The 15,273-nt window shown below is 44.2% G+C and overlaps 1 protein-coding gene across 1 annotated transcript; it reads left to right on the forward strand.

Annotated features, from left to right (window-relative positions):
- Nucleotides 1-1,270: 1,270 nt before the first annotated feature.
- On the forward strand, nt 1,271-13,566 carry LOC140503492 (immunoglobulin superfamily member 1-like). The gene is made up of 7 exons (XM_072607526.1): nt 1,271-6,726; nt 6,937-7,212; nt 9,031-9,327; nt 9,653-9,952; nt 10,928-11,227; nt 12,001-12,282; nt 12,694-13,566. The coding sequence occupies exons 1-7, from the start codon at nt 6,708-6,710 to the stop codon at nt 12,825-12,827; spliced, it is 1,608 nt and encodes a 535-aa protein (XP_072463627.1). The 5' UTR covers nt 1,271-6,707; the 3' UTR covers nt 12,828-13,566.
- Nucleotides 13,567-15,273: the final 1,707 nt, after the last annotated feature.

The following is a 15,273-nucleotide window of genomic DNA, read 5'->3' on the forward strand; positions in this document are numbered from 1 at the left end:
TTTATTGTGTCTACTATCTTCAAGTGGAATTTCTCTTTCTGTCTCTTGCTGTTGGACTTTGTTGGTAATATATAGAAATGCACATGATTTATGTGGGTTTATTTTGTATTCTGCAACTTTGCCAAAGTTGTTTATTATTTCAAGTAGCTTTTTACTTGATTCTCTGCAATTCTCTAAGTATATCATTGTGTCATCTGTAAAAAGTGATAACTTAATTTCTTCTTTGCCTTTCCTAATTCCTTCACTTCCTTTTTCTTCTCTTACTGCTAAAGCTAACATTTCTAGTATCATATTGAAAAATAGTGGTGATAATGGACATCCTTGTTTCACCCCTGATCTTATTGAAAATACATCTGACTTGTCCCAATTACATAAAATGCTTGTTAATTTGTTTAGGTAGATACTACTTATTATTTTATGGAAGGCTCCATTTATTCCTATGTTTTATAGTGTTTTAATGGGAATGGATTTTGAATTTTGTCAAAAACTTTTTCTGCATCTATTGATATAATCATATGATTTCTTTTAGTTTTGTTGTTGATATAATCAATTATGCTGATAGTTTTCCTAATACTGAACCAACCTTGCCTTTCTGGCATAAATCCTACCTGATCACAATGTATTATTATCATGACTATTTGTTGTATTCTTTTGGCTAATATTTTATTTAATATTTTTCAATCAATATTCATTAGGGAAATTTAGTATATAATTTTCTATCTGTTTTGGCTTTTCCGGGTTTAAGTATCAGAGCCATATTTGTGTCATAAGAAGAACTTGGTAGGACTCCTTCTTTGCCCATTTCCCCAAATAGTCTTTATAGTATTTTAACTGTTCTTTAAATGTTTGATAGAATTCATTTTTAAATACATTTGACTCTGGAGATTTTTTCCTAGGGAATTCATTGATGGCCTGTTCAATTTCTTTTTCTGAGATGGGGTTATTTAAATATTTTCCTTCCTCTTCTGTTAATCTGGAAAATTTGTATTTTTTAAAAATATTCATCCATTTCAGATAGATTTTCAAATTTATGGGCGTACAGTTGGATGAAGTAATTTCTAAACATTGTTTTAATTTCCTTTTCATTGGTGGTGAGTTCACCCTTTTCATTTTTTATGTTAGTGATTTGGTTTTCTTCTTTCTTTTTTAAATCAAACTGACCAAAAGCTTATCAATTTTATTGTTTTTTCATGAAACCAACTCAGTTTTATTTATCAGTTTAATAGTTTTCTTAATTTCAATCTTATCAGTCTCCCCTTTGGGTTTCAGTATTTCTGATTTGGTATTTATTTGGGGATTTTCAATTTGTTCTTTTTCTAGCTTTTTCAATTGCATGCTCAATTCATTGATCTCCTCTCTCTTTTACATTCATGTCATGTAAGCATTCAAGGATATCAAACTTTCCCTAACAATTGTTTTCGTAGCATCCCATGTGTTTTGATACGTTGACTCTTTATCATCATTCTCTTGAATGAAGTTTTTGATTGTTTCTATGGTCTGTTTTTTAACCCCCTCATTCTTTAGGGTTAGATTGTTTAGTTTCTAATTAATTTTTGGTCTATCTCTCCATGACACTTTATTACAGATTTGAAAAGATTTGAAAAGGATTCATTGACTATCTGTGCCTTTCTGCACTAGATTGTGACGTTTCTATGCCCTGTTACATCATCAATTTTTGTGTATGTGCCATGTAATACTGAGAAAAAAGATATAATCATTTTTATCCCTATTCAGTTTTACCCAGAGTTCTATCATATCTACCTTATTCAGAATTCTATTCACCTCCTTAACTTCTTTCTTGTTTATGTTGAGGTTAGATTTTTGAAGTTCAGAGAGGGAGAGGTTAAGGTTGCTCACTAGTATAATTTTGCTGTCTGTTTCTTCCTTTAACTCCTTTTAACTTCTCCTATTAGAATTTGGATGCTACACCACTTAGTGCATATATTTTTAGTAATGATATTACTTCATTGTCTATAGTGCCTTTTGTCAGGCTATACTTTTCTTCCTTATCTCTTTTGATTAGATCTATTTCTGCTTTTTCTTTGAGATTAGGATTGGTACCCCTGCTTTTTTTTTTTTTTTTACATCAGCTGAAGCATAACATATTCTGCTCCAACATTTTACCTTTATCCTGTGTGTATCCCCCTGTTGCAAATGTGTTTCTTGTAAACAACATATTGATGGATTATCGTTTTCAATCCATTCTGCTATCCACCCCATTTTATGGGAGAGTTCATTCCATTCACATTCACAGTTATGATTAATCTATGTGTCTTTCTCTCCATTGTATTTCACCTCATGTTTATGCTTTTATTTCTCCCTTCCCTTCCTCAACAAAGTTTTACTTTTGACCACGATCTCCCTCAATCTTCCCTCCCTTTTATCAGTCCCTCTCTATTTTATTCCTCCTTTCCTTTACCACTTTTCCCCTCCTTTTTAATCTCCCCTCCCTTTTCTTTCCTCTTTCCCCTCCTACTACCTGTAGGGCAGGCTTGATTTTTATACTTAACTGAGTATGTTGTTCCATCTTTGAATTGAGTCAGATGAGAGTAAAGTTCAAGCAATGTGCACATCCCTTCCTTCTTTCCCTCTATTGTAGTATGTTTTTGTGCGTCTTCCTATGATGTAATTTATCTTTTTCTGTCTCCTCCTTTTCTCTTCTCACATTATAATCCTTTCACATCCTTTAATTATGTTTTTTATCATCGCATCAGTTAATCTATATCTACTTCTTCTATCTATGTATATCCCTTTTAAATGTCATAATAAATGTATAATTCTCAAGATTAACAGGTCATCCTATGTAGGGATGTAAACAATTTGTCCATATTGAATAACAAGTTTTCTCTCTCTTTACCTTTCTCTTCCTTTCTTAAGTCTTTTATCTGAAGATCAAATTTTCTATTGAGCTTTGGTCTTTTCATCAGGAAAGTCTGGAAATCCCTTATTTCATTGAGTGTCCATCTCCTTGCCTAAAGTATTATGCTCAATTTTGCTGGGTAATTGATCCTTGATTATAGACCAAGTTCCTTTGCCTTACAGAATATCATATTCTAATACCTCCAGTCTTTTAATGTAGAAACTTCAAGGTCCTGTGTTATCCTGATTGTAGTTCCTCGATATTTGAATTGTTTGTTTCTGGGTGCTGGAAGTATATTCTCTTTAACTTGATAGTTCTGAAATTTGGCAACAGTATTCTTTGAAGTTTTCAATTTGGGATCTCTTTCAGGAGGCGATAGGTGGACTCTTTCGATGACAATTTGCCCTCTGGATCTAAGACCTCAGGGCAGTGTTCCTTGATGACTTCTTGGAAGATATTGTCCAAGTTCTTTTTTTTCCATCATGGCGTTTTGGTAGTCAAATAATTCTTTGGTTTTCTATCCTGGATCTATTTTCCAGGTGAGTTTTTTTTCCAATGAGATATTTTACATTATCTTCTATTTTTTTCATTCTTTAGATTTTATTTGACTGATTCTTGATGTCTCATTACCTTCTACTTGTCCAATTCTAATTTTTAATAATTTTTTTTCTTCAGTTAACTTTTGTACCTCCTTTTCCATTTGTCCAATTGCTCCTTTAAAGGAGTTATTTTCTCCAGTTGGGTTTTGTACTTCCTTTTCTATTTGTCCAATTTTCCCAGTTAGACTTTGTGTTTCTTTATTCATTTATTCAATTTTCTTTTTAGGAGCTGTTCTCTTCAGTGAATTCCTTTTTTAATTTTGTCAATTGTATTTTAAAAACCATTAGTCATTTTTATCTTCTACCTCTCTAATTTGTCTTTTAAAATGATTCTTGAGCTCTTCCAAGAATGCTCTTTGGGCTTGAGACCAGTTCATATTCCCTTCTGAGTTTTCAGTAATGAGTCCAATGTCAGGTTACTTTCTTGGTGAACAGGCATCTCCTTCCATCCTTTAGGATGAGGAAGAACAAGGCATACTGTCAGAGGAAGTCAAGACCTCTGCCTCCAGTACCTCCAAAATGAATATGAAATGGACTCAGGCCATAGAAGAGCTTGAAAAGTGTGTCAGCAGCCTGCTAAAAGAAAACTAAAAAAATACTGAAGAAAATAACACCTTCAGAAAGAATCTAACTCAATGGAAAAAAAGAAGTCCAAAAAAACCAATGAGAAGAAGGAGGATTTAAAAAGCAGAATTAGCCAAATGGAAAAGAAAGTTCAAAAGCTCACTGAACAAAATAGTTCTTTAAAAGAGAGAATCGAGTTCAGGGAAACTAATGACTATGAGATAAATGAAGAAGTTACAAAATAGAACCAAAAGTTTGAAAAAATAGAAGATAATGTGAAATATCTCATTGGAAAAACAACTGACCTGGAAAATAGATCCAGGAGAGACAATTTAAAAGTTATGGGACTACCTGAAAGCCATGATCTAAAAAGAGCCTAGATATTATCTTCCATGAAATTATCAAGGAAAACTATCCTGATATTCTACAACCTTCTATGGTATTATTTTTTCCCCTTTTTTGGGCATTTTACCAGCCAGTTACTTGACTTCTGAATCCTTTGTCAAAAGGAGGGTCCTAGTGCTCTTCCTCTTCCCAATATCATGCTCAAGGCTAAGATTCTGATCAGCTGCTCAATTCCAGCAGAGGCTATAAGCTGAATTGCCTAGACAATGGACCCAGGCTGCTTTTGCGTAGCTGCCTGCTGCCTGCTGCCACCATCACCTGGGACCAGTGCTGGGGGAACTGTTTCCCTCTCTCACAGCTTGGAGTGCTCTCCAACGCTAACCTTGGAGCTTTCTTTGTCCCTTGTGGGTTGAAGAATCTGGTACCCTCCCTGCTGGGAATTCTGTCCTGGAGGTCTGTTCAGGTCCTGTTCCTCTCAGTGCTGTGTGGCCAGGGCTGGACTCTGCTCCACTCAGGGTCCCGTGAGATAGACCTTTCCTGTTGGTCTTCCAAGTTACCTTTGGCTGGAAAACTTTTTCACTCTGTTGTTCTGTGGCTTGTACTGCCCTAGAATTTGTTCAGTCATTTTTTTTACAGGTGTTTTGTTGGCTGTGGGGGAAGTGCTAGAGTATATGTATCTTTCTACTCTGCCATCTTGCCTCTGCCCTCGTGTTTCAGTTTCAGGGGCTCTTGTGAACCCAGCCAATTCTCCCTTACTTTTCCTTTGTGTATTCTAGAAACCATGTTCTAGCATTAAAAAAAAATCCATTGAAGGTAGAGCTGTGCCACCCCTCTAAAAACTGATATGCCTAAATGTTTTGTACTATAATATATTTTTATCCTTATCAGGACAGTGTAAGCTCCATGTGGGTTGTACAATTTCTTTTTTCCCCTCTTTGTATCCCCAGAACCTAGGACAGCACAGGCCTTATAGTACAAGACTAATAAATGATCATTGAGTTTCAACTGAGTCTTGTCTAGGTGAGAAACTGCCTGCCTCATGGGACTGTGATCCAGGGAAGTACAGAGTGATGATGGGCAAGACAGTCCAGAACTGACAGCTATTGTCCTGAAGATCTTCTGAGGGGTGCTTGTCAAAGTTCATCTCTGAGTGTAGGTGCGATGCCTGACCAGACTTTTCATAGGAGCAGCCAACACCATGATTGCTCATTCCAGGGCTGAAAGGGCCTGCCTTTGTGGGGTCCTGCTGGAGATTCAGTGACTGAGCCATTTATATAGCTGGAGGTCAGCAGCAACAAATTTCTACAACATTTGGTGTCAGATTCATAATTTTAACAGATCTGAAGCCAATAAAATTTGAGATCAAAACTTGCCTTAGACACATTAGCTGTAGGAATTTAAGCAAGTAACTCAATCTCTCTCTATTTCAGTTTTCTCATCTGAAAAGTGGTGATGATTTGAAACCTACTCTTCATATTGTGGAGAGCTTTAAATGAGAAAATAAATGTAAAATATTTTACAAACCTTGAAGTGCTAGATAAATGATTGTTGCTGTCGTTATTGTTGGCCCCAAGAGAACAGAAAATGAAAGAGACCCCAAAGTCACATGATGCATGAAACATGGGCTCTCTAACCAGCCAAGCCAAGGGTTTAAGGCTGAGTCTTCTGGGGCCATGGAATTAAGCCATTCTGCCCAGTCTTGGTCCTTTCAGGGGGCACAGTCACTATTAGGCAAGTCTCAATAATTTAAACTCTGGTCCTGTGCAGTGGTCTTCAATACTGGACACATCAGGGCCTTTGGTCCTTGCCTTAAATAACCTTAATACACACTGATTCCCTCAAAACTCAGCCTTGAAGGATCATAGTACCTTGTTCATCAGTATAAGAGTGGAAATAATGTGGCCTTAGTAAACCAAGGTCGGGGGTAAGGCAACAGGACTGGCTACCACATCCTGGGCTAGACTCTACCCCACCCACCTTTTCACCTCTGCACAGTAGAGACTGGACAGCCCAGGACAAAGCTGAAGACCCACCATGGACCCCATAATACCTCTCCTGCTTTCTATTTGTAAATCTTTAGGGTCAGGCCTGGGGAGGGGGAAAGGCATTGTGACAAGGTCCTTGTCTGGCTGACTCTGAAGGACAAGGAAGAAGCCTAAGGAGAAGACATAACCATTTAGGGCAAAGCTGTACCCCAGCTCAAATGGCTCTTCCTTCATATTCTTTCCAAACCTGACTTAGAGGTTCAGGGGCTTTGGGGAGAGCTGGGGATGGGTCAGCATGGGCTGGGGGAAAAATCTCTAACCTGAGCTTCTCTTACAGGGTTGTGTCTGGACTGGATGGTGAGGGCACAGACGGGTGAGTCCACCCCCCAACATCCCACTCTTCCCTTTCCCCTTCTTGAGCTAGATCAATTCAGACATCTTTTTCCAGGATCAGCAGGGAGGGAAATCAAGGACACTGAGTTGAATGGATGGGTTGCCTCAGGGAGGGGCTTCAGAATCTGGTGGTGAAGGAGACATGGGAGTTTTAGAAATCACTGGAATCAGGAATTTGTTTCCTTCTCAGACCTCCTTCCCAGGCCCACTCTCTGGGCTATCCCAAGTCCTGTGGTCCCAGGGGGAGCAGATGTGATCCTCAGGTGCCAGGGCCACCTGGGCAGTGACCGATTCCAGCTCTGGATGGATGGAGAGCTCAGAGAAGAGAGAAATGCCTCATGGCAGCAGGCAGAGTTCGTTCTCAGGAAAGTGGATGACTGGAGAGATGCCAGAAACTACAGCTGCTGCTCTGGGCAGGGGCTTTTGTGGTCAGAACTCAGTGAAACCCTGGCCCTGGTGGTGACAGGTGAGGGAGTGCTGCTCTACAACTATCTGTGGTGGGGAGCAGGCCAGTCCTGAGAGAGGAGCCCAGAACACTCTCTGGAGAATCACCCACATGATTTGTCCCTCACAAACCCTCAGGCTTGACTACCTGTCTTCTCTGACCACCCTTGCCTCCGAATGCTCTGAGTCACCCTAGCTCCCCAGATCACATTGTAGGGGCATAGATAAGATTCTGAAATCTTTCCTCTTAATAAACCTATGTGGAGAGCATATGCACCATGACTTACCTTTAGGAAATCTGAGGTCTGGGAAGGAGGTAAGGTGACTTGAGCAGCTTGACAGGTTCTTTAAAGTCAGGGCCAGGATTTGTCTCCTACCCCCAAACACAGGGATCTTTCCCCATCTGGTCAGTGTCCCCTGGTGACCCAGCCCAGAATGCTGGCCTGCTCCTCACTCAGATGATACGCAGGAGCCTTTGGGAGAAGGAGCACGCAGCTTAACTAGAGCAAACTTTACCTAGAGAAACTTTCTGTCTCTTCTAAGGCCCAAAATGGCAACATGCAGCCTGTCCAGTTGTGTCTCCCCTTTGGCTCATCTGCCCCTACAAAATTCCCAACAGTCTGGACAGATGACAACATCACCTCTTCATGACCCACTCTTCTGCCTTTGCTCACACAGTTCCCCCTGCCTGAGAAGCCCTTCCCACCTTAATCCAGCACTTTCCTTCACATGCTTAAGACCCAACTCAGATCGTGGCTGATTCAGGATACTGTCCCTGTGTGTATCCACTAGCAATGTCCTGACCCTTGGTCTTCCTAGTGTCTTCCCCACCTCTCTAGTATGCTTACTCTAGCATCAAGGTCCTTCCCACCACCATAGTCTGCTGTCTATCTGGCCTATGTTAGCAGGCAGTGTGGTAAAAGGAAAAGCACCTGAGATCAGGGCTGCAGCAGGGTGTTCAAATGCCTGATCCCCAGGTCCCAGATGAGTGAATGTGGGTCAGTCCCCAAACTCTTGAGGGCCTTGTTTCCCTCTTCTGTCACATGAAACTCATGGACAAGATTGTCTAATGGGGTTATTTGAGCTAAATCCTGGGATCCCTGAGACTGTGAGCTCCTGAGGGCAGCAGGGGTGGGGTCTTCCCTAATCCTGTGGGGCTCCCCAATCACTTTGCAGGAGGTTTCTGATAGGAGGGTAATCAGAGAGAGCACAAAAACTGGAGAAAAGCAAATTCTATTCAGAACTGTCCTGATGGAGCCCCCATCCTCCTTTGCCAGCCCCAGCCCACCCAGGGACACACAGTTCTGCCAGCTCTGCTCTGAATTCACTGGGGGGTGGGGTGGGGAGGTAGAGGGAGACAGGTCAGGGACCTGGCACCAGGTAGCAGTGTGGGGAAATGGGTAGAATCCAGGACTGGGAATTTGGATTTCTATCTAACCTCCCAGTCATGGGAGGACAGAGCTTTGCAAACCTCAGACCTTAACAGAATTTTGCAGTGAATGTACATCAGGATACTGCCTTGGTCCAACAGGCTCAGGCTGAAGGGCAGAGCTGAGTGGAGGTGTGAAGAGGGGCAGGTGAGGGAGGGCAATGTCCTCTGTCCATGTCCATCCTCTCATTGCTCTGTACATTTATAACCTTCATGTGCCCAGAATATCTTTCTGAAGGTGGCCCAGGAGGCCAGTTATCTAGTCATAAACAGGTTTACAGGAGTGGGCAAAGGGGCCTCTCCAAGGACCCCTGCCCACCCTCTCCCTTCTCAGCTCTGGTTTAGGGAGTGATATAAGGAGGTAAGTGGGGGAGATCAGGTTTCTAACTTTCTTCCTTCCTCCTTTTCCAGGAGCTCTCCCCAAACCCTCCATTTCGTTCTCACCTGGTTCCACAAGACACCCAGGGACAACAGTGACCATCTGGTGTGACATGTCACCACAATCCTCTCAAGACTATAGTTTTGCCTTGGTGGTGGCAAAGAACCTGGAGCCCTTGCAGAGACAGAGTCCTGGAGGGACCTGGGCTACTTTCTCCCTTCCTTCTGTGAGGCCTGAGGATGCTGGGAGCTATACTTGTATTTACTACCACATGACAGCCCCCTACAGAGGGTCCCATCCCAGTCGGACCCTGAAGCTGACTGTGCCTGGTGACTGAAGATGAGAACCCCCCGATCCTGATTTCACTGCCCACACAGGGACCCACAAAGCTATGGGGACAGCATAAAATACTGGGAATTCTGTAAGGATGGATGGGAGGAGAGTGGAGGAGATCTAGGGACCCTCTTTTGTTCTACATGGACTCAGCTTTGGGCCCCAGGAAAGTGGGGGTATTCCCAGCTCAAAGCAGGCCCCAGACAAGAAAGTAAGAACAGAAAAAGATTGCTATTTCCCCTCTCACTAAAGGGTTGAGGGGATGGGGGAAGGCCTAGAAATGACATCTGAACTTGACTTCTGGTTCTCCTTTTCCCTTAGGACGACTCCCCAAGCCCACTCTGTGGGCCCAACCAGGGCTTGTGCTGGCCCCAGGGGCCAACATCACTCTCTGGTGCTCAAGGCCCAAGCTGCCTTCCCTTAGAGAGGTGAATTTCACTCTGTGGAAGGCTGGGACTCAAGAGTCCTTACAGCACCAGATCTCAACAGATCTCTGGACTAACTTCTCCCTCCCTCCTCTGAGGCCTGAGGACACTGGGAGCTACAGCTGTACTTACAGTGAAAGAGCAGTGTCTGCCAGAGAATCAGAGCTCAGTGAGGTCCTGGAACTGGTGGTGCCAGGTGAGAGGTGTGTGTGGGCCCCAGAATAGGTCTGAGAATGATTCCTCTGATCTCTGCCCAGAGAGACAAGACAGATATCTCTGCCCTAGGGCCTGGCAGGAATATGGGATTTTGGAAGACATGAGGCATTTCTCTTGTGATCTAGACTCTTGGGAAGAAAGATGATGGTGGGGGCTGAGTTGTGGATTAGGAGACGAGTAGCAAAGACCCAGAGCTGAAAGGGGCCTTGGAGGTTCTTGAGGTCAAATCCCCCCATTAGCAATATGAAAATAGGGCCCAGAGAGAGGAAATGAGTTGGTTAGAGTCACACAAGTGAATGAGCCTGAGACTTCTTCTTCCTGGACCATGATGTGAGCCCTGGTTTTAGTTTCACCCGTGGACCTGTCTGGGTTAGCCCAGGTGAAAAGTGAGGGATCATGGCCTTTCCTCCCTTGAGTCATCAGAGAATTGAGACCATCAGTTGGGTGAGCTCCCTCCAATGTGAAAATCTCCTTAAATTCTTAGCTATTGGCAGCTAGAAATGTATGAGTGATCTTCTGGTCAAACCCCTTATTTACAAATGAGATAACTTTGGCTTATGGGCAGAGAGGTGGTCAGTGGACAGAATTCTGCGTTGGATTTAGAAAGACTCATCTTGTCGATTTCAGATCTGGTCTCAGACACCTACTTGCTATGTGACCCCAGACACCTACTTGCTATGTGACCCCAAGCAAGTCACTTAACTATGTTTGCTTCAGTTTCCTCATCTGTAAAATGAGGTGATAAAGGAAATGGCAAAGCACTGCAGTATCTGTGCAAGAAAAACACCTTAAATGGGTTAATGATGACTCATAAATGACTGAAAAACAACTGAAGAACCAAAGTGAGAATTTGACAGGGCAGGTCAATAGCCTGTCGTCCCAAAGAGCCTCAGAGGCAGAGCAGGGACTTGAAACAGTTGTCTTGACTTCCTGCCTCATTTTCTTTCTCTCACAGGATCTCTCCCCAAGCCTTCCCTCTCAGCGCTCCCAGGCCTTGTGGTGGAACCTGGGATGCATGTGACTCTCCAGTGCCGACAGCCCCCTCAGACATTCCTCAGTGGTGTGACATTCACTCTGCTGAAGGTGGGGACCCCTCAGGCCTTGCAGAGTCAGAGCCCAACTGGGAACTCGGCTGACTTTCTCCTCCTCTTTGTGAGGGCCCAGGATGCTGGCAACTACAGCTGTGTCTACCATTGGAGAATGGCTCCATACCAGGTGTCTGAGTCCAGTGAGGTCCTGGAGATCTGGGTGACAGGTGAGGGTGTGTCCAGGCTCCCAAGGCATAACGTAGAGGTTTTGGACTCAAGCCTGAGAGACAGGTCAGAACTCCAGAGAAGACTTACTTTTCTGGGTTCTTTCTTGCCATCATGAAGTAGAGTTTGGGGCAAGGTCTAGGGGTCTCTAAGGGGACAGCTAGGTGATGCAGTGGATAGAACACCAGTGCAGGAGTCAGAAGGACCTGAGTTCAAATCCCACCTCAGACACTTGACACTCACTAGCTGTGTGACCTTGGGAAAGTCACTTAACCCCAATTGCCTCATCCTGGGTCATTTCCAGTCATCCTGATGAATATCTGGTCACTGGATTCAGATGACTCTGGATGAGAAGTGAGGCTGGTGACCTGCACAGCCCTCCCTCACTCAAAACAAAGTCAAGTGCAAGTAATGTCATTATTTCTCTGATGGCATGATCTTCTTCGGCAATGAAGGATGAACACACACAGGGGTCTCTAAGCACAGGAAGAGCCAAAGTGCAAAGACAGACCAGTTCAGGTGCTTCTCCAAGCTCAAGGGACAAAGATGGAAGGAAAAAAATACTCTGTTTCTATGCAGCCCCAGAGAACATGTGAGGTTTAGCTTCCATGACTCCAGGAAAGGAGACTTTGGGCAAGGAATGACCAAAGGTTCAAAGGAAGTGAGAGCTGATGGTCAGGGAGTTTTCAAGGACCTCCCAGCTCTTGTCTCCCCACCGGTCCCATTATGACTGTGCAGGGTCATTTAGGGTTTCTGGCCTTCTTTGGGTTTCCAGATGCACTCCCTAAGCCTTCCCTCTCAGCCTGGCCTCAGGTGGTCTCAGGAGCCAGTGTGACCCTCCTGTGTCAGGCGCCCTCATGGAGTAGTAGCTTTGTTCTGTACAAGGATGGAGATGAGAAAAACCTGCTGAGCATGGATAAAACTCAAGATGGGGCGAAGTTCTTCCTGACTCACATGGCTCCCAAGGACTCTGGGAGTTACAGCTGCAGCTACCAGCTTGGCACAAATGGAAATCTCTGGATACAGCACAGTGACCCCCTGCTGCTCATAATGACAGGTGAGAGGAAGAAACTCCCAAGACCCTTTGGTGGTGCCAATGACCACTCCCTCCATCACCCTATAAGGAAATAAAACCAAAGTTTTGCCTCTGGCCAAGAGTCACAGGAGAAAGGAGAAGAAAAATTTTGACACTGTCCCCAATTCCAGGCCCATGGGGCCCAGGGTGTGAGGTGGGACATGGGTTTCCCCCATATATCTCCATAATTCCCCCTTCCCATCTTGGTTTCTGAATTTCTATACCTAATTTGAAGGGACAAAGCTTCTCTGAGTAGGATTTGTGCCAAACTATTGGACACTGGCGGTGAAGGGGGCTGTGGAGGACAAGGAAGCTCTGGGACATTCGCAGAGGCCAGATGAGGGTCTTCTCTGGGCAGTCATTCATGAGAATTCTTCTCTCTCCTCATCCTAGCACCAGACCCCAGTTACACCCTCATCGTCACTCTCAGCTGTGTGGCCTTCCTCTTCCTCCTCCTCTGCCTCCTCCTACTGGAATTCTGCTGCCAAGGTCCCAACCCTATGGATGAGTGTGGGAGGACGGAGTGAAACCCTTGAGTTCTGAAAGAACAAGGGGATGGTTGAGGCCTGGGGCCTTCCTTTCCTCCTGTGGAATCTGCTTTGATTTTGCTTCCCTTCTGATCTCTCTCCCCAGGGACCTAGCAGAGAGACAGCTCTAGGAGTTGAGGACTCATGTCCTCTTTCTTTAGTCCCCTGTTCCAACCCTGCCATGTAACTCTGGATTTTCTTCATGAACAAAGTCCCTGGTGAGGGGGAGATGCTCCCAGAACCTCCCAGAGTGATCTCTGTCACCTCACCCCAGGCCTATGTCCTCCTCTCCCTACAGGTGCTTCTCCTGCCCTTCTCTTTCTCAGGGTATCTGACTCCCCAAAGAAACTGTGGCCTAATGGTAATTTACATGGGAAAATCTTTTCCATCCATTAATAGGCCCATGTAAACTGCCTGGTTGTGGAAGTCTGACCTGTGGTAGGAGGAGCTTGCTGAACCAGTGGAACATGAGAAGGCAGAGCTAGAGTGCATTTAGAACAGAGCTGAGAGGAATTTAGTCTTGAGAGCAGTCAGAGCTAGGAAGGAGGCAGGTTACTGGCTAGTGTGAGTGAAAGAGCTTGCTTGTGATTTGTTTAACTGAGCTGGTTTGTGGGAAGCCTAGCAGAGGGAAGGCTTGGGGCTGGTACTGTTCTCTGCATTGATATTATGTATGGATTTCTTTGTTACTATGATGGATTTGGTTTTCTGGTGTTTGAATAAATTTTTTGGTTCTGTCTTCCATGTGGAGAGTCTGTTGTATATCGTGATTCAGAATTGTGCCAGGATATTCATGGCCACCATAGGCACTGTGAATATTGCATTGGTGCTACAGTAAGTTATCTGGGAAGGAAAGGGGCATGATCATGGATCAGACAGAGGGTGTGGGGGTTGGCAGGTCTGGTCCAGGATCTAGGGGAATGGAGGAGCCCTCAGGGAGTGACCCATATTCAGCTGAAGATAAGGACCTTGAAAAGGAGGCAAACAGTGTGGAGAAGTCCTAGCAGCTCACTCTCTATATCCCTGTGTCCTTGGACTGATGGGTAAGCACTGAGACCCCTCTCCTCTTTAACCCTCTCCCCTCCCTCATTTCTCTTCTCCCTCAGCCCCATTTCATCTGACCTCTGATATATCTTACCCAGGTCCCCATCAATAAGCATCCATGATGCCTGTTGGTGTAGCTCCAATGCAATATTCACAGCTCCCACGGCAGCCATGAATATCACAGCACAATTCAGAATCATGAAATACTACTGACTCTCCACATGGAAGGCAGAACCAAAACATTTATTCAGACCTAAGTCCATCACAGTGATAAAAATCTATACACAATAACAATGCAGAGGGCAACACCATCCCCAAGCCTCTCCCCTGCTAGGCTTCCCACAAACTAGGTCCATAACACTCATCATAAGCAGGCACAAACAATCGCAAAATCACTCACGCTACCCAGGAGCCTGCATCTTTCCTAGCTCTGACTGCTCTCAAGACTAAATTCCTCTCAGCTCTGTTCTAAATGCACTCTAGCTCTGCCTCCTCCTGCTTCACTGGTTCAGCAAACTCCTCCCACACAGGCTCCATGTGACTTAATGGACCCATTAATGAATAGTAAAGATTTTCCATTTCAAATTACCATTACAGTTGGGGATGTCCAGTTGGGGCAAGAGTTCTGCAAACCAAGTGCATCCTCTGACCTTGACCTGCTAGTCTCTTGCAACACTGATTTCTGATCAAGGACAAGCCTGACTTTGCCCATGGGGCATCACTGTATGGAAAAGTGTCCTTAGTACAGTTGGCCTTGTGTTCCAGGCATTGAAAACTGGAACTATAAGCCTGGATAGTCAGGGCATTGATCTCACTCCAGTCATCCCAGGGAACACAGTATCAGCTCTCCTTCCCCCCAGTGCCTAATATTATACTTTCCTGAGGTCCCAGCTTATGTCCCCAGGATACATTGGGTTCTTTGACAACTCAGACTTTCAGCCTCCAGTTTGTGTACCTATCTGTCTTGTCCTCCCCAAAGTCCTGCAGATTCTTAATAAATGTTCATCTAATGGAACTTCATGATAGGCTGGGCTATGAGCATCTTCTTTTGCCATCTCTTTTGGATGGGTCCCTCTTTTTTACTTCACATTGACTAGGTAAGTACAAGTGTCTCCTGAGGACCATACGAGCTAATGATTGGCATGGACATTCGGCTGGACCACCCTTAGAGTACCTGATTAAGCCCACCCTGCAGGACCCCTCCCACCAGGGTCACTGGACAAACTTCCTGTTGCTATATCTTTTCTCTTCCCACCACATCTACTCAAGCCCTCAGATGACCCCAAATCCCAAAAGGAAATGAAGTTTTCCCCAGCCTCTCATAGATCCCAGATTTTTAGGTTGTAGGGAAGGTGATGTCTCTCTCTCTCTCTCTCTCTCTCTCTCTCTCTCTCTCTCTCTCTCT

This window comes from Notamacropus eugenii, chromosome 5 (genome assembly GCF_028372415.1).
Source record: "Notamacropus eugenii isolate mMacEug1 chromosome 5, mMacEug1.pri_v2, whole genome shotgun sequence".
In the NCBI taxonomy this organism is placed as follows: Eukaryota; Metazoa; Chordata; class Mammalia; order Diprotodontia; family Macropodidae; genus Notamacropus; species Notamacropus eugenii.

Coding starts and splice junctions, on each gene's coding strand:
- LOC140503492 (XM_072607526.1), top strand. Junction 7,213..9,030: donor CCTGGCCCTGGTGGTGACAG/GTGAGGGAGTGC, acceptor CTCCTTTTCCAG/GAGCTCTCCCCAAACCCTCC. Junction 9,953..10,927: donor CCTGGAACTGGTGGTGCCAG/GTGAGAGGTGTG, acceptor TTTCTCTCACAG/GATCTCTCCCCAAGCCTTCC.